Raw genomic sequence first — 25,269 nt, forward strand, 5'->3', positions numbered from 1 at the left:
GAAAAAGGAAAGGAACCGATAAGCCTGAGCTCAATTTGTTCTGGCAATTATTGCAAATTTCCTACTGTGAGGGAGGCCCTGCCCATTGGTGTGGAATGACACGCAGCCATCCAGGGTCCAGACAAAAAGAGACCCTGCTTTTCTCCAAGTGTATTCAGCCATGTATAGACATATTGGCCGAGATGCCTGCCCATTCACATCTTAACGGGAAAAAGAGAGAGACAGAACCTGGAAAAAAAAAAAAAAGAGAGAATGAAAGATTATCAAGTGACACCAGACAACAAAACATGAACTTGGTGAAGAGGGAGAAAAGAAACTATTTTGACCACAGGAGAGTAAATCACTGACATAATGTGGATATATATGTTTTAGTACTCTCCAGCTAAATTATGCTTTTATTACAGATAAAGGTTACTATACTGATACTGAAATGTGAAATTGAAGAAAGTCACGCTTGGAGGTTGGATTAAATAAGCCTCTCTCCTCTATCTTCTCTCTCTCTCTCTGTCTCTCTCTTTCCTTCACTAAGGTACAGCTGCACATTAATTCAACCAAATGAAACTGTTAGGATGAAATGCCACCAAGATGCATTCTAAAGTATAATTCCTCTGAAACAAGTACATAACTTTATTTAAAAAAACCAAAGTACCAGTCAAAAAGTGAAAAAATATATTACATTATGATGAAAAAGAGGTCATTTAAGAAAAGACTGAAATAGCACTTCTTTTTGAAATGACATATGGAAGCTTTTATAACACCAAAAAAAAAGGTAACTTTTTCTTAATATTTGTCCTTATTCTTTGCTCATGAACAACAGGAAAATGTTTGAAGATAAGGTCACTTTAAATTCTAGGCCATGGCACATGTTCTTCTCTGGGGCCAAATGCCCTCATCTTTCCCCCTTTCAACTGTATCTGATGATAATTATTCTACCCGCCCAACACTCCTGTCTACCAGGAAAACAGTTGACAAGAACGTCTATGACATACTAGAAATCATTTCTCCCAGCAAAAGTCACTTATTTTGAAAGATAAGTAATGAAATGAACAGGGGAAAATTAAGTTAATTTTAAAGTCTTTTATTAGTTCCTTCTCTTTAGTCATAATGGAAATAGAGGGAAAAATTACAGATTCAGTAACAACATGCATTTGTTCCATTACGGAGAATGGCTAATTCAATGGATGAATCATTAGAGAATGATCCCTCTGGCCTTACAGAACTCCAGACATAGAAACAAAAAGGAAGTTTAAGATATAAAATATACTATAAAATCGTTGGGAGAAGTGAACTACAATCCCCAATGAAATTACCTCTTACGGCAATTAAGAGCCCGTGTGTTGGAGTATTAACAGCCTCAGGCAAACTCAACAAACCCATTGCTGGCTGCCAGTAGTGACAGATTTCTTAGGGAGTATTATTTAATTAACAATAATTTGAAAGAGCAGCTCAGCTGAGATTCTGCATTTACTTACTGGAAACTGAGATTCTGCATTTACATACTAAGCAATAGTAAGTGGAAAAGACATGCAATTTGTTCGCCTTCCCATTATGTATCTTTTGTTTCTGAAATACATAGTAGCTGATAGATATTTGCCACTAGATATTTTCAGCTGTCTGTGAGGCCAACATGTCCAAAGAACTTTAGCTCTTACTGTACAAGGCTGCTAATAGTCCTTTGCCGTTTGAGTCTATTAAGAAATCCCCCAGGGCCTCAAATGTTCAGGGACAGCATTCTTTGTCCTTCCCCACTCTAGACAAGGGCAACTGCCAGCCCCCCTTCCTTGTATACGCCAGGCTCCCTCCCACCCCCATACATCATTTGCCGCTAATCACCTAACATAAGTGATGCCTTTTGTTCTCACTCACTTCCCAAGTAGCTTTAGGTTGCATCAGCAACTTGGTGGCTGGCTGGGTCTTATCTCCCCCCAGAGATGTGTTCTCACTCCATGGCACTAGCAGAGGGGGAAGGAAAGCCTTAGCTGGGTGCAGCCTTCTCCCCTCAAAGTTACTGGACTAAATTCCCTACATCCAATGGCCTCCTTTAGAGCTGATTGTAATTTAAAGACCAATTTCCAACTGGCAAAGGGAGGACCACTTTAAGTTGTTCTGACATACAGTGGGAGCTGGCAGCATGAAGTGGACTCCACAACTAAAGTGACAAGCTCAGGAAAACGCAAAAATAGTGCACTCCGTGGAAGAAGGAGAAAAGTAAGTTATAAAACTTTTCATGTCGTCTGTTATTTCTATGACATATCTTCACAAAATTTGGTTTTAAATTGGTCAGTGACATAGAAAGACTGTCTTGGGAAATGAATGTGTTGATTTAGTTCCTGTGGGAGCCAAACAAAGCTATCTAAAATAGTAATTTTAAATTATGATTGGGTGGCTGTTAATTGTAGTCACCAGTGTCCATTAAAATTCCTGCCAACAGAAAATCTTTATCTTGACTCTATTTGTGATACGCCTAGAAATGAACAGTCAGTGTGGAACATGGTTATTAAGCAAAACAAATTTCTGTTCATTTGAAAGGACAAATCTGAAATCCCAACTAGTTAGCTCCTGCTTCTGTTTGGGAATAGATTAGGATGGGGTATGTATACAGCACTAGCATCCACAGTGGATTAAGATTGATTGCAGGAGCTAAAGATTTTTCTCTTTGATTCTTTTGAGTCCAAAGTAGCTTTCACTCAAATAATATCAAAGGTATCTGATTAAACACATCTCCCAGCAGGATTTTATCGTAGGGCATGCTTTATTATGTACAGTATAATCAGATTGATATAATATGGCATCAGCCAGTGAATGTCTTGTTTTGAAATAACTTCTGGAAATAGATTTTTATCCCTTTCTTTAATCCTAATTTGATGCTATTAACCAATTCCATTATTTAAATTGACTATTAAGGTTGGAATCAGTTTGATTTATCAGAACATATTTTCCATTAATAAGGCTTTCTTTGTAGCTTCCCTCTTTAACCTTCATTTACTTTTAGTACTTTGAAGAGAAACATTTACAAAAATCTTTTTCCTTAATATGGATTAGAATATGCAGATTGGCTCCTGTTAAACTATTCTTAGACTTACAGTATAAGAGCAAAAACTTGTAGAGTTTATATGGGTTTCTTTTCATGATTCTTTACTGTAGAGGAAAGATGAAAGGATTATAGGAGAAAGAAATAATAAATTTTGCAAACAATACACAAGAGCATTTTCCATTCCAAAGAAGCCCAATTCCTTTACCAACATAGAAAAGAAATATACAGGAATTCTAACTGCTAATGCAGTTTCCCTGGTAACATTTGAACCTCTTTGTGGCACTGCTATATGGTATTTAAATATCAGAAAGGGGAAAAGTGCCAGCATAAAAGCAGAGGAGGAACACAGTTTTTTCAGACAGCAGAGCTAACAATCCTATCTTGCCACAAGTGTTACCTGAGGTCAATCAGCAGGTCATTAAAAAAATTCTTTTTTTTTGACTGATACTTTACAGCAAGTAAAAATAGAAAAGCTAGAATCAAGCATCATCACCGACTGATTGCACTTTGGAGGGACTGCTAATTCTTAAGAATTAGCTTGTATGCTTGTAAATTCAACATTTCTCCTAGGCAAAAATGAGTGAGATGTTGTAAATGCTTACTATTATGCAAAGTCAGCATTTGAAAATATCGTTGATTTACAGGATTTGTAAAAGACCTTAAAGCCTTTGGTTCCATCCCCTACCTTTGGCAGATCTACACTTAAGTCAGTGAGAAACTTCCTCCTCTGCAGTCTCCTGCCCCTATCTTCTCCCCCTGCCCAAAAAAGGGCAGGAGATTTCTTAATCTCCATAAGCAACCTGTCCCAGTTTATAAGCTTCACTGTCAGGAAATCTATCTTTCTTTAAATCTCTTCTGCTACTGATGAAGGCTGTGTTCCCTGCTCCTGATTCCTAGGAGATGCCCATCTTTGGTGAAGATGAATTTTACAAATTTGGGTGCCATTATTAAACTGCACCTTGACTTTTTCTCCTCTAGCCTTAAAGATCCCTTTCCCTGGACACTGTAGGTTTCATCTTTACGGCCCTGTGGACTCCTCCGTACCCGCTCCAGGCTTCCATCCTCACCCCCAACCTCCTTTGGGTTGTAGCCCTCAGAAACCGACAAAGGATCCCAGTCTTGCCTGGTGGTTCCTCAGGATGCTACACTGTTAATATTACCATACAGGTGCCATGACTCTCTTTGAAATTAAATGTTATATTGCTGAATTGTTGTTCACTTTTTATTTAATTTAATTCTATTCCAAGTTTTATTAAATTCCTGCTTGGTGCCAACACTGAGCTAATTCTGAAGATACAGAGGTGACAGTCGCTGCCCTCAGAAAATTCACAGGCTAGTAGGGAAAGCAGACCATGTGGGCTGTGCTGGCAGAATGGACAGAGTAGCATGGGGGCACAGAAGACAGGCGTGGTAATTAATAAATGCTTCCTGGAAGAGAGATTGCCAAGCAAAGGGCCTGGAAAAGGCATTCATGTTTGAATAAAAGCATGAAGGTGTTAAAATATAGAGTCTGTAGTTTATTTAGATGGACCAAAAAATATGAGGGGAGAAGGGACAGGAGAAGAGGCTAGAATGATAAGTAGAAGCCAGATCATGTAGGTCCTTAAGTGCCTTGTCAAGGAGTTTAGATTTTATCATTTAAGAAATGAGGAGCCATTAGAGACTTTTTAGCAGGTGAGTGACCTGCTAAGATAAGATCCCTCTGGCTGATAAGAGAACAGATTAGAACAGGACACCAGTTATGCTGCTGCAGTGGTGAAGATATGAAATTTATCGGAGGGGGATGTGAGGATGGAAGAAATCTTACACTGACTTCTGGATTTCTACTTGGATGGCTAGAAGAGCCCTTCATTCCCCAAGCTAAAGAAAGCAGACATCCAACAAAGAAAAAATTGGGAGTCAAACTGGGAGGAAATGATATCCACTATGACCCACCAATATTATTTGTTCACTGAGTTCTCATTTCTAGATGTTACTCATTTCTAGATGTTACCAGATTTTATTTTATTCCTTATTGCTCTGTTTATATTTTAATACTTCTCCAAAGAGCCTTGTGTCTAAAGCCAAGCCACATCCTGTACCACCATCACTTTAATTTGTTCCACTTTGGTAAAATCTAAATGCTTAGTGATCATGACTTTAGATAGCCTTAAAATTATGAATGAATATTAAACACTTGATACAGAATTACTCCTATAAAATACTGCTTGTCGTTGCACTAAAGTTGAAAATGATCCATTGATGATAATTCTCCAGTCACTCAGCACTGAACAGTCAGAGCCATATTTCCTCATTTGTTATGTCTGAGTAGGCATAATCAAAAGTTTTATATTTATAGCTTACATAGAACTCCCTCCCTTAGATATACCCATCTCTGTCACAACATAAATGGAAATTGGCCATTCAGACAGAACTTGTTCTATATGTCTTTTTTAAATCAAAGAATAACTATTCCTGGGCCAGCCCCATGGTATAGCGGTTAAGTGCTCGCGCTCCGCTGCTGGCAGCCTGGGTTTGGATCCCAGGCGCGCACCGACACAGCACCGCTTGTCAGGCCATGCTGTGGTGGCGTCCCATATTAAGTGGAGGAAGATGGGCACGGATGTTAGCCCCGGGCCAGTCTTTCTCAGCAAAAAGAGGAGGATTGGCATGGATGTTAGCTCAGGGCTGATCTTCCTCACAAAAAAAAAAAAAATGAAAGAAAAAGAATAACTATTCCCATGCCCTTCTAAATACAAAAACTTGCCTTTGCTATTCTGAGATTACAAAAGTTCTTCCACACTGAACTCAGTGGCCCTGGGTGGCTTGACTGATATTCCAAGTGTGCCAAAGTGTATTTTCTAAAGATGGCCACAGTAAGATCTCTCATCCCACAGGCTTTCTGGAGGCTTGCCACTCCGCTGTCAAGAGGTGGAGTCTAATTCTCTTCCCCGTGTATGTGTGGATTTTCGAGTGGTTCATAATCAACAGGATGCAGCAGAAGCGAAGCTGAGAGGATTCATAAAAGATGATGCAGCTTCTGCTTTGAGAACAGGAGCACTCACACTGGCCCTGACCAGGTACACATTCCAACTGCCCTCATGGAAGCCACCATGCTGTGAGGAAGCCCAAATTAGTCCGTGTGGAAATCGGACATAAAGTTACTAAATGAGACCGTGTGAAGACACAGATACCCCAGCAGCCTCCAGCTGCACCAGTCCCCTGCCGTCCCAGTCTAGCCACCATCTGACTGCTAATGCCTGAGAAACCCCACGCCAGAACCACTCAGCCAAGACACATCCAAATTCCTGACCCACAGAAACCACAAAAACGAATAAAACGATCATTGTTTTAAGCTACTACCTTTTGAGGTGATTTGTTTCATAGCAATAGCTAGCCAGAAAACAGGAATTAGTGCCAAAATGCTTCAGTAGGAAGTCAAATGATGGAGGATCAGTGGATTGGATCCCCCTTTCCTCATTGCATCAGACATTTGTGCCTCTTGATAGATTTGGTGACCTTGATGCCAAGAAGCCTAGATTGGATTCTGATGAGCCTGAAATGACGGAGAAAATCCTGGATTCAGAAGAGTTCTCACTCCTCATGAGTGCTGGTCACTTTTGGGACCCATGATGGCTCCACTTTGCTTAGAAGGACCTAGTTTGGGACTAATTTGTCTTGGGCCTTTTGTGAATCTCTTTTTTTATATATCCCTTGTTAACATGGTGGAACTCCCCAAAGAAGAATACTAACTTAAGTATATATTCAATGATCCTATCAGAAGCTAACTGGACTAGACTTTTGGGGAGCAGTGTCCAAATTAAGACCACTTCATACACTTGCTTGAAATGTGGTTCCAGTTACTCAGCTAGATAACACTACTGAAGACTCATCAGGAAATAAAAATAGCCCAGAAAAATGAAGACATTTAACCAATCTCTGCCCCATGATTGTATTACTATGATACAATTAGAGGCAAGTTGCTGCTGCAGCCTACAGATCAAATAACCACTCTTGTTATATGCCTATGGCTGGGCATGTTCTGTTGGGGAGATCCAAGAGACAGTGGTATCAAGGAGGAGATGAGAATATTGAAGCTCAGGCTTAAGGACAATGTCTTCTATAGTTACTTTCTATAAAGATAATTGGGATCTATAGATAATGGACAATATCAGCCTAGGATCAGCTAATTCTAACATAACTTGACTCACTGTATTAGTTCATTCTGAAGTATTTCTAGAGTAGATTTCCTGCTTTCTGATAAAACTTTGAAGTGGCTAAATTCTCTGTTCCTCCAATTGAAGGGTGTGTGGCAACAATGTGTTAAGACGTTGATATTAATGGTGTTTTTGAGAATATCTTTAGAACCAATTCTCGATCTTCCTTCAAAGACAGAGTTGCATGGCATCCCTTTGCATGAGTATATCATAATTTTTTAAATCCTCTATTGTTGGAAATCTCGATTAGTCTAGTTTTTTGCTATAATATGAATACTAAAATAAATATAAATACATTTAAATTCAAATAAAATATACACCATAATTATTTCCTTAGGATCAATTACATATTCATTTTAAAGACATGACACATATTGCAAAATTGCCTTCAAGAAAGTTTTGTCAACCTAGACTCCTATCTGAAGTCTATGAGAATGTCCAGTTCCCCACACTCTCAGCAACATTGGTTAGTTTATTTTTTAATGTTTTCCAATTTAATAGGTTGAAAATGGTTTATATTCTTCAGAAAATTGTGACAGTAAGATGTTTATCATATATTATAGGTCATTTTATTTCCTCTTTTGTGAATTTCTCTTACTGTCATTTGATCATTTTCTATTGGAATGAGCATCCTTTTTAACAATGAGCATAAAGATTCCTTAATATGTTAAGGATAATAAGCCTTTTTCTTGTGCACATTGCCTAATTTTTATATATAAAAATATAAAATTTTCTAATTATTTAGTTCAACGTATCAACATTTTTCTTCACTACCTATGGTAGTACTTTGATAATACTGTGGGAAGGGTTTTGTAGCCCGGGCCTGGTGTACAACTGTGATTCCAGGGCTTCTCCTTGCTGGTCTCCTATGCTGGATCCCATTCTCTCGGATCCCATATCTCTTTAATAGGTTGTTCTATCCTTTTGCTAAAATACATTGAATTTCTCAATAGTAGTATAACTGGATTATAGAAGAAAATGGGGCAATTTTCACCACAGACTTCTATACATAGCCAAACTATCATTGAAACATGAAGACAGAATAAAAACACTTTAAAAGGAAATGTAAATATAGTCATATGGTGAGGACTGGACTAATAAAGAGGATCTAGGTGCAAGAAAGAGGGAATTGTCAAAGGAACGGGTCGAGGTTGACCTTGAAAAGAATTAGAGAAAAAAAGATCTTCTCATATCTGTCCCCTTCCCCCAAATTAAGGAGGTAAAAAGCTAAGCCACCAGAGATAACTTCATGGTCATATCCCTTTAACTAAACAACTAAAAAATACCACATAATTTTAGGCCACTGTAATTTTTCACATCCCAATTCCCTCATAAAGTTTCCAAGCATCTCTACAAAGGATTCTTTAACTTTACGTTAAAAACAAGCGATGCCAAGGTCTAGAGTTCTTCTGACACGTTAAAGTTTATTACATTTGCTGTCCAAGAACAAAAATATTATTTGTAAAAACTCACTGTTTCCTTGACTTTTGTTGCCTTATACTGTCTTGACTTTTATTGCCTCATAATACATTGCTGGTAAGAACAGATATTAAAATCAGTATTAAAAATATTAATTAAATCAAATTAAAAGCTTGAAGGCAGAAGGAATAATAATATCAAACTGTTAAGTACTTTTTTACAGCTTAAAAATACATTGGCACTCAAGTAATATTTACTAAGCATTTAGCATGTGCCAAATTCTGCACTAGTTATCAAGGATCTGTGGATAAAAGACATGAGCTGTGTCTTCAAGGAGCTTACAGTATGGAGAAGAGGGCCGGCCCCATGGCTTGGCGGTTGAGCGCGCGCACTCCACTACTGGTGGCCCGGGTTCGGATCCCGGGCGCGCACCGACACACCGACGTACCACTTCTCCGGCCATGCCAAGGCGGTGTCCCACATACAACAACTAGAAGGATATGCAACTATGACGTACAACTATCTACTGGGGCTTTGGGGGAAAAAAAAAAGGAGGAGGATTGGTGACAGATGTTAGCTCGGAGCCGGTCTTCTTCAGCAAAAAGAGGAAGATTAGCATGGATGTTAGCTCAGGGCTGATCTTCCTCACAAAAAAATAAATAAATAAATAAAAACAGTATGGAGAAGAGAGAGACAAGTATACAACACTGAATAATGAGGAGCCATGACAGAAAATGCACCAGGTGCTTTGAGAAGATAGATGAAAAGAGAAACACATAGGAAGTAAAAAAAAATTTTTTTAAACAGAACTTAATCTACAGTATTAGGTCATGATAGTCTGTGATAAACCTTTAGAGAAGATTATTATCCCATACTTGAGGCTCAAAAAGATTAAGCAAATGCCCAGTGTTACACATCAAGTGGCAGAGCTGGAAACAGTCTTAAACCAAGATGTCCTGATTCCAAATTATGTGCCATTCTCCAAAATAGAGACTTTTTTTTTGAAAGCATGTATTAGAAGACAAGTTTCTCTTTAACAGAATAAATAATAAATATCAATGTGATTTTTGTTTTGTTTTGTTTTTTCTTTTCCTTGAACAGATTATCCAATTGTCTTCTTTGTGTACATTCCTTACACATTAGAAGAATGAAAGATAACCCACGACTCCAATGTGAGAGTGGGGATTGTGTAAAAGGATCAATATTTGAGAACTGACAGGTCAGAAAGTCCTTAGCTGAGCTGAAGTTCCAGATGGTTCGCCAAGTCAGCCCCAAGAAGCCACTTAGAGCAGGTCCAGCCCCAGGTCAGAAAGCCTCAGCTAGCCTGGATTCAGCGTGTGCGCTCGGCAAGAATTGCTCTAAGGGAGAAGGAGCTCACTTCTTTATGCCCAAAGCAGCTTTGAAACTTTGGACTAAAAAGAGAAGGCAAGTTCTTGCCTCTTTAAATAATCAGGCATAGAGGGATGAATTTTTTATCCCTAAGTCTAAAACCAAATTTATTACCTTGCCTGTAACTAATGCCTCCTCCAGCTTTCTGCGGCAACCTAAGCACAGAAGTTTTCTCGTCATTGTTTCATCTCTTCCCGCACCGCCGTCCTTCATATCTATTCAGTTTTGCAAGTGTTGGAGACTCTGCCTCGTCAAGAGTTCAGACATCGCGCCAATCTTTTCAGCCCCCAAGATCCTGCTTGAAGTTCTCCTTACCAGTTTTCCCTGGACTCTCAACTGATCTCCCACCTCCTCTTCACTCCTCTCCAGCAACGCAATTACACAGAGATTTGATAGGTTACGTTTCATGCTCAAAAACCTTTAACTACTCACTGTGAACAACTAAATATATTCCAATCACTTCAGTCCAGCAATAGTCAAAGCTCCTAGCTACTGGTTTTTGCCTGTACTTGCTGCCTCATCTCTCATTACTCTCCTGAATAGACCCCATTGTCCAAGCAGATTAAATCATTATTCTCCCAGACAGGCCCTTTGCATTCTGCATCTGCACCTTTGGGCTTGCATTTTCTTTCACTTAGAATGCCTTACTTTCTATCCTTCAAGGTCTAGTTCATATGCTACCTTAAACCTTTTCCTCCCTGATTGAAATCATTTCTCCCTCTTCCAACCTAGCCTAGCAGTTTGTTTTTAGGGCTCTCATGGTCCTTATCACAGACAGATCCATATTATAGTCAGTCATGTACAAAGCCCATGCTGCAGAGTCACTCCAGAGCAAGAAACCCAGTTCATCTGCTTATAGCATTTGCCAATAGCTTTGGTGTAAATACTCAAATGAACCCAGTTCATCTGCTAGATAGCATTTGCCAATAGCTTTGGTGTAAATACTCACATCATGGCTGATTTCAAGGAGTTGGGAAGAGATGTGCAAATAGGCTCTCCTGAGAGCCAGTAGGAGCCGACCCCTGTCCACTTCTATTCTTTGTTTCTTTGTAAAATGAGAAAAGAATACTTTTTCATGGGATTCTTGTAAAGATTAAATGACAAAGTAAATGTAAATTACTTAGCACAGCCTGGCATAGAGTAAACACTCCATGTTATTACTTCTGCTGTGATCGCTTCTGTTACTCCTGCTGCTGCTACAACCCTATCATCACCACTGCTAGTAATGGTATTAAGCCTATGCCTACTTCTGCTACTATTCCTACTACTAGTAGTAATTGTAGAATCTCCCCCACTAAACTGTAAACTACTTGAAGGAGGAAAATGGAACTAAATATTTATTAAGCACCTACTATTTTTCAAACACAAGGCTTTAACCATCTGCCGAACACTGCGCTAAGAGCTTCCTATATATTTTCTCCCCTAATTCTGACAATCACCTTGTGACAGTCTGTAATTATCTCTGGTTTGTGGATGGCAAACTGAGACGGAAAGAGTTTAATTCACTTGCTCAAGATTGCAAGATAAGAAGTGGTAGGGCTAAAACTGAAACTCAATTTTGTTTGGCTTCACAAACCAATATATTAACATATTTGATTAAACATATTGTATGTTCAAGTATTTATCAACTTAATAAATTGCCTTAATTTTAGATAGCAAACTTACTTTTGCCAAAATCTCTTCTTCCTGTGGATTAATCTTTATGGTCCAGGGAAGACTACAGAATTGTCCCACGTGCCTAAAGTTCTGTACAAAGGCAGTTATAAGAGAAAACACTGAGTAGCAATTATTTGCAACTTCTTATCAAAGAACAACCTTAGCCAAAGAATTACATTTAAAACACACACTTTTTTTTTAATGAACAAGCACAAATTTAATGCAATTATAAATGTCGCGTAAGACTAGAAATTAGTGAGCATGTGAGTTGTCGCTCTGAAAAATCAAAATTGATCATTCTTGTCTAACTGTAGTCAAAGAAATTGCCCATGGACTGAACTGCAGTTTCATTAGCTTGATTAAAAGTGAAAACTGAAGGAAGGGTAAAGTAGGTCAAAAATTTCCCGACTCCTTGAGGATTAAAACATTTACTAGATACTAAGTATGTGTGAAAAGATCAGTAAGAATCTATTTGCCATTCTTGGAGGATATGGAAAGAAAGACAGGGCACCCTCAACTGGAAAAATTGATTATAATGAGAATGGAAAGCAAAGAGGAATTGGGCATGAACTCTAGCAAAAGGATTTCTAAAGTGGAAATTCCTTTATTCATGACCTGAGCTAAAGAATTTATAGCTAGAGGGTCAGCATATATACAGGATATGCAAAGCAGGTTTTATTATGGGACTGATCAGATTTTTCAAAGCTAGCTCTTAATTACATAATTCAAGCTTTCTACCATTTTTTTTGTTTTACTTCTTTTATGCACACGTGGACACACACATACACACACACACGTCCCTAGCCTTACATAAAATGAGATATTGTTCCTAAACTCTTCAGTTAGGCACCCTATACCTCCCCCTCAGCCACATCCAACCCACAGTTCCATTTTTGAACTTCTTACAACAGCACAACCTCTCATAAACTAGTTTGGTTGTAGGAAGGAAATGGAGAACGGAAAGAACGAGTGGTGAGAAAGGGAAGATTCAGAGACTAATAATAGCTGTATAAACACTATAAGAGTGAACCTTTAGGCTCAGGATTTCCACAGTTTTTGAGGAACTTGGAGAAGCATGAATTCATAGGAAAATAAATAATCAAAATTAGAATAAGCAAGAGTGATGACCACCTTTTCTAAGAAATCTCCATGGAAATTAAGTATTCTTTGTTTTTACTCTTCTGTTCAAATTTTTTTTTTAAAAAAAGGTAATACCATAATTCCTCAATTCTAGACACACCATCAACTTATTAACAGCTTCTCTGAGGGATGGAGGAAGGAAATATGACCACACTAAATGTGCACACTGATTTTAAGATATACCCCATTTCAGAAATGTTAACCTTGGGGTTGGGGACAGTGTCACGAAGCAGATGAGGCATAGAGTAGGGGAGTGGAAGTGAGAACACAACCCAAATTCAGGAAATCTAATACCTGGACAACCTCTTCTGGCTCTGTTGAGAGTTAATCACCTCCGTAGATGGGTGGCTTTGGGTAGGCTGGTAAGTTGAGGGCCACAAAAGAAGTATGGACCTTTTTTTTTACTCACTTAATGACTGCCCAGGAAAAAATTGAGATGGAACATCTGTAGTAAATGAAAAAGACTTCAGATCAGAGAACTGTCTCATCTTTCAGCATACAAAACCATACTACACACCCTTTCTAAAACAGATCCCCAGTGGTGGACTTCGGTCAGTAGCACAGACATACACATCCAGATTCAGAAATGTTGAAAGTCTGTTTACAGAGGCACTGAAAATATTTTCTTTATGGGATTCCACAAGAGGAATCTTATTGTTTGTGAACTGTACATATTCAGAGATATCATCATCATATGAATTTTTCACTCCAATTCATACTTGGAACCACCTGCTTTGATCTCTGTGGGTTCTATACTCTACACTGAAGAATTTTTACTCCTAAGTAAAATGCGTTTGTTCATATTTCTCAAAAGAGACCCTTGATTGAGAGGAGAGATAATGTTGTGATGCTGAGTTGTTACGATTTAATGTTGATGCACCTCATGGTATATTGTCATATTTCACTGTAATATCTAAGATCTTCACCAAGTTTCTTTTAAAGAAAAAGTACATTTTTGAGGCTCTTTCTGTAAGTAAAAGTGATAGCTTAAGAAGTTTAGCTGCCTAAAACCGCAACACCACTGTCTATATTTACCTCTGTAAAGGCATGAGGCCACATCAGAAAATTAAAACATGCCCCCCTTCATAGAGGGAGTCACTAGCAGAGGCGACTGACTTTCTGCTTCTACAGAGATATCATTTGAGCTTTACTGAGTAGTACTTCCATTAGCCATGAAAACCTCAGGAAAACTGGAATAATGAAGAAAAAAATCAGGGGGAGACCATAAAAGCCCAGTTCATTTCGAGGAGAAAGCAGTTACCAGCCCTTCCCCCTACATTTTAAATATCACAATGAATTTAAGTAACAAAATAAACAATTCACTGAGAACACACTTTATGTACAACTTTAATTTCTTCCTACTGTGTTCATTACCAAGCTGTTTGCTTTCTTCAGGCAGGATGGGGGAAAAAACTTTTAAAAGACTCATTTAACACAGAAGTCTATTTCCACTAATGTATTCTTCGTGTGGCATATGTGGTTTTCCAAAGCTGATCTACATATACAAATATACATATATTAGTCTCTTCCTTTATAAGAACAACAGAAGTTAGCCCACCTTCAAACACACCATCGCTATTCTTATCCCACAGGAAAAAAACATGGATATAAGAACTGTATTATTTATAATAATTGCAAACTGGTTAGTATTTCTGATAGAACTGATTTTCCCTTCACTTGTATAAAAACAGCTCTAATTGTGAAAAGAATAATGTAACTATTGTATAACCCAGATTTTACTTTCTAAGAAGTTAGGCGGGGAGTATTCTTCATGCATTCGGCCCTGCGGAAGCAAGAATAAAGTGCTTTCCATCAACTATAGCTATTAAGTTATTTAACACAGGAAGAGTTTACAGGCACTGCGGGCTTTGATACCTCAGATTTGTAAAGGGGAGCATGAGAGGTGCACACGGACCACCAGAGCTTTCACAGGATCACCAAGGGCTCCACTGGTCCTAAACATCCAAAAGCCCCTTTTGTACGTGTTCAGTGAAAGACAAGAACGCGAGGGATTTGCACTAGTGTGTGGGAGGGCAGGAGAGAGAGATGAAAGCTCTTGAAACGGAACCACCTACAAAATTTTCATCGCAAAGATTCCAAAGAAGGCCTTCTTTTTCCCTTGAGCTCTTCAGATCACACCTATAGGTAGAGATAGAGGGGTTTAATTGGCAAGAATGCACGTCTAGTTTGTAAGAAATGGGAGAATATAAGGGACAGTACTTAAAATTCCTCAAAATGTCTTCAAACCTCATTCTGTCCAGAAAATTTAGCCAGTGGAAGCAGGTTAAGGGATATCAGCACATCCCCCACACAGACATGCACCTGCGCATTCAGAATCCAAAAGCAAGACTAAAACTAGCCAGAGAAAATAATCAAAATAATCGAAAATAATGCGTAGGCAAAATGTACACATATGAAACACAGACATTAAAGGAAATATATTAAATTGAATATATACATTGAGTTGTATCTTTTTTTTAAACAGTTTTATTTATTTATTTATTTTTTATTTTTTTAATTAATTTATTTTTTGTGTGTGAGGAAGATCAGCCCTGAGCTAACATCCATGCTAATCCTCCTCTTTTTGCTGAGGAAGACTGGCTCTGAGCTAACATCTATTGCCAATCCTCCTCCTTTGTTTTTTTCCCGAAAGCCCCAGTAGATAGTTGTATGTCATAGTTGCATATCCTTCTAGTTGCTGGATGTGGGACGCGGCCTCAGCATGGCCGGAGAAGCAGTGCATCGGTGCACACCCGGGATCAGAACCTCGGCCGCCAGTAGCGGAGCGCGCACACTTCACCGCTAAGCCACGGGGCCAGCCCTGTATCTTTGATAAATGCAATCCTAAAAAAGAATTTTCTCTATCTATAGAGTTTTCTAATAGCTAGTCCTTCATTATGTTTCCTCGTACGGAAAAACAGTGCTTGGTTCTACACAATTAGGCTGGGCTAGAATCTTCTACCCAATGGTACTCATCACAGATGTACAGATCTGTGAAATAGTATACATACATTAAGCCTTTTCAGAATTTCAGTCCAAAAAGTGCCCAAGAAATATATTTCAGACTCAGCTTCATCATTTTTACACATGACGCAGGTGATTTCCCCTTATGTGGCTGTGCAAATGTCAGTTGGCATCTTAGTCATTTACAGAGCACTTTCACCTACATTATCCCAACAGATCCTCATGGTGGTCCTGTGAGGTAGGTAGAAGGAGAACTATTATTTTTCCTCGCTTTCAACGAGGAAGGAAAATTCATGGAAGTGAGCAAGTCAGAGATAATGAAGATAGAACCAAACTGTCTAACTCTTAGTCTAGCGCTCCTTGGGGAAATTACAGATAGGTTTGTGTCTCGCAATATATGGACTATTCCCTTTGTAGTTACCAATCACAGTATTCTGGCAATAGCCTTTTTCAGTAATGTCCTTTTGTCCATCTTCTAGGTCCCTAACAGCAAAGCTATTTTTCACCAATCTTTTTCATTAATTCATCTCCTGGGTTAAGGTTCCTTCCTCCAGAACATCTCCCCTTAAACAGAGATCAGAGAAGCATGAGCTGGGTTTCTGTCTATCAGTCCAAAGAGAGACAGAACTGCTCATACTTGGTAACCCACCTTCTAGCACACTGCTGTTTTTTATTAACAAACACATCACCCTAAATAAGGCACATCTGGCTTGCTTTTTCTTAACAATCAATCTGCCTTTAGAGCTAGAATTCATAAGGGGTACAGCCTCCCATTCTGTTACAGAAATTCTATAGTCTCCCCCACCTTTTTCCTCTCAATCAGTTCTCACTGAAGTGATTTCTTATGCAGAAATGAAATGGCATATTGTATGAAATGATTATATATTTTAATTCTTTTGTTCATTTCAATAGTGAGTATTTGAGAGGAAGCTAAAACGAGTTCTGACAATGACAGGTGCAAGGTGGCAATTGAGTTAGCATCAATGCATTAATTTTAAACCACTTGTAGAAATGGATCACTGTTTATTTGCATGGGTCTGAAATCCCCGAATACACACATTTGTTCTGAGAAGATGACAGCAGTTCTCCACATTAACAGTGAAAATATTAAGCCTGCAGAAGACATTTTGGTTGCTTTGACAGAGTAGCTTGAGTGCTATGCCACCTCATTAAACCCAGCCAAAGTAAACAAAGAAAAGGTTGATGAAGTCATAGCTCAGGAGTGAGGTCACCAGATAATCTGACTTCATAACAAAAAGAGAGGATTGACAGATGAAAAGGTGTCCCCAGGGTAGAAGTCAACATTCCTTTGCCTAAATGAGTCTTTCAGATCAGGAAAAATATTTGCTGGCTAGACTCTCTTAGCTGGCCCACAGTAGCATGTGACTAATTGCACTTTAAAGCCTGTTGTGAATGATATAATGATTAACCAACCATTCAAATCCTAGAGAGGTCACATTAGCAGCCCCTATAATGCTTCAGAGCCAAAGCCGTAGAGTGTGAAATCGAATTCCACCATGAGCTCAGAGAACGATTAAAGTCAGAAGTGATCCCTGGCTGCTTATACATGAAGTCCAAGATTTCTAATATTATCAATAACATGGGGTAGGCACAGGATAATTGTAGGTGGCAAAAAAGATGGTTACATTTTGCTTTTGGTCTTTTAATGAGCCAAGAAAAGCAGTTGGGCTAATGAAACTATTAGTTATTAGTTGTAAATTTTGGAAATGAATGTTATTTTTAAGAGTTTAGGAGACTGACTGTAAATATTTGAAAGAGCACACTATTAATTCAAGCCAATCAATAATACAGCATAACCCTCCAGCTACATTACCAATGAGAAGAAATTTATTCACTAGTTTTATTCCTGCTGAAATCCATATCCAAAGGTTTGGGATTGAGTATAGCTAGATAAGTTGTGTTCTTTTCATCAAAATATTATTTATTACTCAAACATTTCTAAAGCAATAACATGTTATGACTCTAATTCGTTGAGTAGAAAACTGAATATTTACTGACATTTCTTGAAAACTTGCTACAGGCCTACAGGAAAGAATTTGACATCATCACACCGTGTTTTCCTTAACTTGACAGGAAGTCAACTTCAAGCAGATTGACTTGAATCGGGATCTCATTTGGGAAGCATTAAGTGTCTAATACACTGCATTATATTTTTTTTATTTGGAAAACACTCAAGTTCCAGTGGCTTTATCATCCTGTACTTTACTTTCTGAAAACCTGGCAATCCCATGTGGACTTCAGGTAGAATGAGCAATGCAAAGAGCTGGCTTGGACTTGGCATGTCCTTGTACTTCTGCGGACTGATGGACCTTACTACCACCGTTCTCTCCAGCACACCAACACCGCCAGGCAAATTAGAAGAGCTCCTGTCAGACAAGCCACAGTCACACTCGCGGACAAAGAGGAGCTGGGTTTGGAACCAGTTTTTTGTTCTGGAAGAGTACACTGGAACTGACCCTTTGTATGTGGGCAAGGTAAGAATTGCCAAATAGAAAGATAAATTATCAGAGTATCAAATATTGAAATTGAATATGAATATGAATATGAATTGAATGTGAAAGCTCACATAGCCTGTGTCTGAGGCCTGAGAACAATTTTAACTAGTGGGATGTTACTTGACAGGTAGTTGAAATCTAATTTTTGCTTTGTCTGATACCAGTCAGAAAGAAAAGATTTCTCTGTCTGTTCTTGCTTCTGTTCTAAGTGGGAAAAACGAGGAACTGCATTTTGGAGGAAAAACCTCAGATCCTATAAGAGCCATTCAAGTCCCCAAAGAGGCAGCAGCAGCCTTGGGAATGATGGGATGGGGGAAAAAGAAACTGGGAAATGTAAAGGGGAAAGTAGAGGGTTTTTTGCTTTGTAGGTTTTTTTTTTTTCCAAAGCATTTCCACAGGTATTGCCTGAGGCCTAAATTTAATGGAAAAAAAAAGAATAAAACATTCTTCATTTCAGAAGATCCTAGCATGTGCTTTAGGATAGTTGGAGACAATCAATGAATATATTTATAAACTTTATACTCGAATTCCCTTGATTTATCTATCATAATTTCATTTTTAATCCAGGCTTTCTCCTATGTTTACTTTATTCGGATGTTAATCAGAGACCATTTCATGAAAGCAACCAAGTGAGAGAAAACGGGAAACAAGGAACTAATTAGAAAATAAATAATTCATTCAAATGATAACTTAAACACTTGTTTAGCACAGAGACAGAGTATGGGTTTCAGAGTCAAACACATGTGGGTTCAAAACCCAGCTCTGCCAGTTGCTTCTAGAGTGACTTTGGACAGGTCACTAAGCCCTGTTAGCCTGTTTCCTCAAATGTCGAATGGGAATAATAAGAGAACTACAACTTCTAAAGACTTGTCTACATGAGCTCTTTCCTCAACTCCCACCCACTTCTTAACCCAGTTATCTGACTTCTGTCCCCACCACTGCACTAAGGTTGTGTTTTTGATGCTCCTAAGGACCTCCCTACCACCAAAGCCAGTGGTTTCATTTTATGGAACTGCCCAACAGCGGCCTTGGATGCTGCTGACTGGTCCCTCCTTCTTCACTCACTTTCCTCTCAGCTTCAAGATCTTCACAAGCCCGTTTTTCCTCCTTCCTTCTCAGCCTCTTTGCTGGTCCTCTTCCTCCACCTGATCCCTTGTTCATGGTCTTGTAAGCTTTGCCCTGGGCCTCTTCTCTATCCACACTGAGTGGATTCGCCCTCCTTTAGTTTTAAACACCACCTCTAAACCAATGAATCCAAAACCTCCATCTCTGGCTCAAAACACTTGTCTGAGCTGCAGACTCATAAACCCGACTGCATATGTGATAGCTCCACGTTTATGACTCACACAACTCCCGACTGTAGCATATCCAATAAGGAAGTCTTGTTTTTCCTCCCAAACCGAGTCTGCCCGCAGTCTTCCTATATTAGCACTGCCATCTCTCAGTTCCTAAAACCAGAGACCTGGTGATCATTCCTCCCTTTCTCTTGCTGCCTCCACCCCACATTCTCCCCACCTGCAAATTCTGTTAGTCCTATGCCAAAATAAATCCCAAATCTTTCATTTCTCTCATCTCCACTTCCACCGTTCTCTCTCACCTGTGCAAATACCTACACTCCCAACCAGTCCCCTCACCTCTACGCACACTTCCTTCCAATCCACTCTCCACACATGATCTTTTTAAATGTGGGTCAGACCATGTCACTCTGCTTACATCCTTCAATGTCTTCGTGTTGTACTTTGAATCATCCAGACTCCTCCCCTCAGTTTATGAGGCCATTCCTCTCTGACTCAGCCTGCCTCCTGGCCTCCAACCACATCACATCCAGGGACGTAGCCTTCTTTCTGTTCCTACAACTTGCCAAGCTTTGCCTTATTGTGCCCCCATAATGAAATGCCCTGCCCGTGGCTTCTCTCAGGGTTGGCTCCTCCTCATCCTTTAGGGCTCACTTGGAATCTAGGTCTTCCTTGACCAATCTCTAAGGGAAAACCCTCTGTTAGACTCTCTCACTACCATTATTTTTTTCACAGCTCTAATCACAACCTACAATATCTAATTTATTTGTTTATTTACATTGTATTATCTGAAGCCCCTGACTAGACTATAAGCTCAGGAAGGGCAAAGACGTTGCTCCCATTTTATCACCAAGGACTAACACAGCACCTGTCACATAGAAGGTGCTCAAAAAGATATTTAATGAATGAGTACCCCATGGTGTAGTAAGCATTAAATAAGCTAACACATGTAAAGTGCCTAGCACGGTACCTGGCCCAGAGTAAGATCTTGATAATCACTACCCTGTAGTAGTAAGAAGTAGTAGTAGTAATAGTAGTAGTAGTAGTTGTTGTAGTAGTTGCCATTGTAGTAGTAATTGTAGTAGTAGTAATGTAGTAGTTGTTGTAGTAGTAGCAGTAATTTTAGTAGTAGCAGTAGTCGTAGTTGTAGTCATATAGGGAGTTCATAACGGGAATTTTGCAGCTCAGTAATGCATACCTAATGCAGCTGCAAATCTCTTGGCCTCACAATCTGTGATTTTTCTTTGACTTCTCCCTTTCCTTCCCTCCTTCCTTCATGCACAACCAGTCATCACGTCCTGTCAATATCTCCTTGCCAGTTTCTCTCAGATTCACCTCATCCTCTCCAGGCTCTGTCATTACTGTGGTCCCTCTGTTCTTCATGATGAGATTAATTAAGCAGGCACTGTCTGTCTCCCTGTAGAGAGACTCTTCCCATCCCTTGCCCCAGGACTCAAGACATTTATCTCCTTGAAGCATCCTTTCCATCATGTTGCTCCTCTGATTAAGAAAGCACAGTAGCTCTCCAATGCTTATCAGAGCTCATAGCATATAGTTCAAGGACTTCCAGAAAACGAGTCCTTCTCCCTTATCCAACCCCTCCTACAATTTCTCCAATCTGGTCCTGATCCCAGCCAAGCAGGATCTCCTTACTGGCCCTGACACATGTACCACGTTTGTCCCTACTCCAGATGTGTGCCCCTGCTACTGCCCTGCCCAGGACACGCTGTCACCTCCTCTCTGTTCAATCACATTCAAATTCCTCAGGGCTTCAGCTTAAAAGCCACCTCCATCATGAACACATCTTCCATCTATTCAGAATTCTAGAGACTTCTAGCTAATCAATATTTGTAAAACATTTCTTCCAACTAGACATACATGGCTACTACTAAAATAAGTTTAAGAAAACACATTTGTACTCAGTAACTGCTTTGTGTGCATGTAGAATTTAGAGCCCTCTTCCCTTGTTCCAAGGGTAGAAACTGAAAAATCATCTCTGGCCTTCCCTAAACCTCCCCAACACTGAGTACCCAGCACACAACTGGACATACAAAAATGTAGAAAGGCAAGGGTATCTAACGTTCTACTGGGCTACCACAGTACTATGGTCAGTCACATTTACATAGAGCAGATCATTTAACCATCATAACCGCTGTGAGGTAAGTATAATTCACCACTTAGGGAACTAGGCTCAGAGAGGTTGTGTTTATTGCCCAAAGTTACACAGAAGGTAACAGGAAATCTGACACCGAAGCCATGGGCTTTCCTTTATGTTGCCCTGCATGTGGCCATGACTTTAGACTTAGCCCTGAGAAATAACACAGAAGAGTCAATGGTGTTAGGGGTAGAATCAGGAATCTAACCAAGCCTGACTGCTTCCTGACGTTGGGAGTACTTAGCTGTGTAGCACCCTCTGGTAATAACGATTAGTGCTCACCCTTCACTAATTACCCCAACCCAGGACACAGGACACCCCGTGCACCTCTACAGTCATCTTATCCAACCAACATACCAGCAACTAGTGAAAGTTTTTACCCTGAATTGGGTGTGTTACCTCCACATAAGGAAGATTATTACATATTTACTTACCCAGGCACTTTTCCCCTTTACTTTCTTTTGAAAGAGAATTCATCCACCTTTCATTCCCTCTCCCCCAGGGGCATTCAGCTTGTCACCTTGAGCTCTGGAAGATGTCTGTTTAGACAGCCTGCCTGAGTATTTGCTTATTTCAGAAAGGAGTATGGCAACAATTATCAGCTGTAATTGGTATGGCCTTATAAAATCCACACTGGGCTTTCCAGGGACAAGGCAGTGTCTAGTTAAAGCTGGATTATATTGACATATGCAAAGAGGGGGATGCAGAGGGCTTGTGCTTGTGCACGAATCTGTGGTTCCAAGTCATGCTGAGGTTAACAACTACACAGAAGCTGTCTAGCCACCAATTGTAAGCACTTACTGCATTCCTGGGACTATACAAGGCACTATGAAAGATGACAAAAGGTGTGAAAATCACCCTTGTTTTTAAAATCCTAAATCAACTAATATTTTTCATAATCTACATGCGCTTTCCATCATTCACTACTTCTTTGGCTGAAGATTTTCTAGACTGAAGAATTACTGGGATAAGGAGGATATCCACCTGTCTTATTCTGTGTAGGAGATTTTTGGAGAAAAAAATGTTCTCCTAAGATATACATAACTATGTGCTGCCAACTTCACTCCAGAAGCTCCTTACCTTCCTCCAAAGAGCTGATGCTCAATCAGTGTTAGTTGAATTAAATATAGATAAATATAAAACACATTTTTACTAAACTGCCAATTCGCTGAGTGACAGAGAAAAGCTGTTAATGTGTCTTCTTTGCAATTTTTACAACCAAATATGTATTCTATGGTTGAGAAACCCTGATATTAAGTGCACGTTACTGTGCTGGTATTAAGCTAGTGTCTCTCTGCTCTATATTCACCTTTCCATATTCCACTTTGTAACACTGGGGCTGGGACTCTACAAGCCACCATATCTCCTTTTCCAACCATCTCCCCCATTGGGTTCTGACAGTAGAACGTAGTAGAGGGAGAATGGGAGGCAGGAGGAGGGGAAAGGCACTTGCTCCTTTTACCCAGCCAGCAGTTGGTTCCAGTTTCTGGGTTCTTTCCACACTCCTGCCAGCCTCACCACAGCCCCTCAGAAATATCAGCACCACTGGATGGCACCCCCTTCTCAGAAGTCTCAGTTCTGTGGGAGGTGGGTTCTGGGGGGCACGTCCTCTAAGCTCCTGAATCCCCAGCCCCGGGGAAAGCACTCTCTCCTCAGAGGTCTCAGGCCCGCCTCCTCTAAACATCTAGGTCCCAAGAGCCCCAACCTCGGCCCACCGCTCCCCCAGCCAGGGGGCCACTAACTTGTTTCCTGGAGTTACTATCTCTCCGATAGCTCAGGATTCCCTTTTTGCCTTTTCAGGCTCCTTATTAAACTCTGTCTGCTAAAATAACTGGTGTAGCTCTTGTTCCCTGACTGGATCCTGAACTGATACACTTATGCTCCTCAGAAATCAGCTCTGTGTAAGCAGATCCTGGCCTCTTTCATAGCTGGTGCTCCTCCTGCTCGCGAGAGGCCCCTCCTGCTTCCATGGACATCCTCTCTCTCCCTCCCTTCCTCTCTCTCTCTTGAACGCACACACACATGCACACATGCGTGCAAAAATGCACTCAGAAGCTACTTGAAAGATGCATGCTAGCCCTTTTCAAACAAAGGTAAAATGATTTCACAAAAAGCGTTAACCCTAATCCTACACCCCACACCATTCTTTCAATAAAATTTTTTTGAACATTTACTACATGTGAGACCCACACTAAGATGACAGCCACGTGGTTCCTGACTGCAAGGAACTCACAGCCCAGAGTTCCTCAAATTCTTCTCCCAATACAGACGAAAACAAAGATAACAGAGCTGAGGTTCAGTCCAGACTCTATCAACATCAGCCAGTGGATGGCTCCTGAGGAAACAGAACCGCCCGCTGTAGACATTTTTTAGATTTTTTTTTAGACTTTTGTCACTTATTAAGCACTCTCCATGCGCAGAGCACTTAAACTTGGCCTCTGAGGATCACAAGTATGCTTAGCTTTTTTAAGGCTCATAGGACAAAACTTTTTGGATGACAAATAGAACACCTCAAAACACCCGAGTACTTTCTTTATACCAGCTTCTATTCTTTCTTTTTCCCCTAGATAATCTGCCATGCCCTAAATTAACCTATTTCATTCTAAGAGAAAGTCCTATGCTACATGCCTTAAAATTACATATATTTATATCTATACATATGCATATATATGTAAACACACACCAATATATATTTTTTTAATTAAAAAAAATCCTGAGATCCTTCTCCTCCTCCTCTCAATTCCATTCCTCTGCCTAGGAAGACAGTTCCAGATAGAATGGACTTTCATTTCTTTGTAGCCAAGTCCAAATAAAATGGCTTTCTATTCTATACAATAAGAGCTGGGCACCTCTGCTTTCGTGACTGCACAAATAGAAGATTTGGATTGTGGGGAAAAAAATAATAATACTGTATATGGAATGAGGAAATGTGAGAACTTATTCTAAATAGAATTCTTTAAGTAGAAAAAAATCCACAGCAATTTTTTCGGTCCATTTTACTCTCTTATTTCCCTTCTCTAGATAAGACACAGCTGAATTCCTCTAGGCAGCAAAATCACCGCCTGTGTGATTTGGCTGGGAGTCAATCTGAGATGAGCTCAAAGCCAGCCACAACCTCCAAACCCATCCTTGTCTGAGGATGTTGTGAATACATTTTCAGATGTCTTCTTAGTGTCTGTGCCGGTTAATCCTCAGAGTAACACTGTCCTGGCAAAGCTTCAGGCAGCTTTCTGCAGGTTTTACCCCTGGACTATGCACAACAAAAAAGCCAACAGGTTGTTTTTGTTGTCTCTGCTACACTCCTGGAGGTCTGAAGGGAGCAAAGAGCTGGGAGTGTTAGTAGCCTTTTCTCCATGCACGTCTGTCATCATCATAATCAGCCCCATTTATAGCGTTCCTATTATGGGCAAGACACTGTGCTAGGTGCTTTACAGACATTAATGCTAATGATCCCAATAACCCTTCAAAGTAAATATTAATGTTGTTCTCCACATTTATAATATGA

At 39.8% G+C, this 25,269-nt stretch overlaps 1 protein-coding gene across 3 annotated transcripts in view; it reads left to right on the forward strand.

Annotated features, from left to right (window-relative positions):
- Positions 1-25,269, forward strand: part of CDH20 (cadherin 20) — a 196,996-nt gene that overhangs the window by 132,035 nt on the left and 39,692 nt on the right. For 2 of the 3 annotated variants that reach the window (XM_087439298.1, XM_087439300.1), the window contains exons 1-2: positions 1,955-2,208; positions 17,840-18,293. In XM_087439298.1, coding sequence (XP_087295424.1) covers positions 18,048-18,293 — 246 coding nt within the window. In that variant the 5' untranslated portion in view covers positions 1,955-2,208; positions 17,840-18,047. Of the gene's footprint in view, positions 1-1,954; positions 2,209-17,839; positions 18,294-25,269 lie in introns of those variants that run through there. The other variant, XM_087439299.1, reaches the window with a different exon arrangement.

Source organism: Ceratotherium simum, chromosome 14 (assembly GCF_057802395.1).
Source record: "Ceratotherium simum simum isolate JZ-2026a chromosome 14, ASM5780239v1, whole genome shotgun sequence".
Taxonomy (NCBI): Eukaryota; Metazoa; Chordata; class Mammalia; order Perissodactyla; family Rhinocerotidae; genus Ceratotherium; species Ceratotherium simum.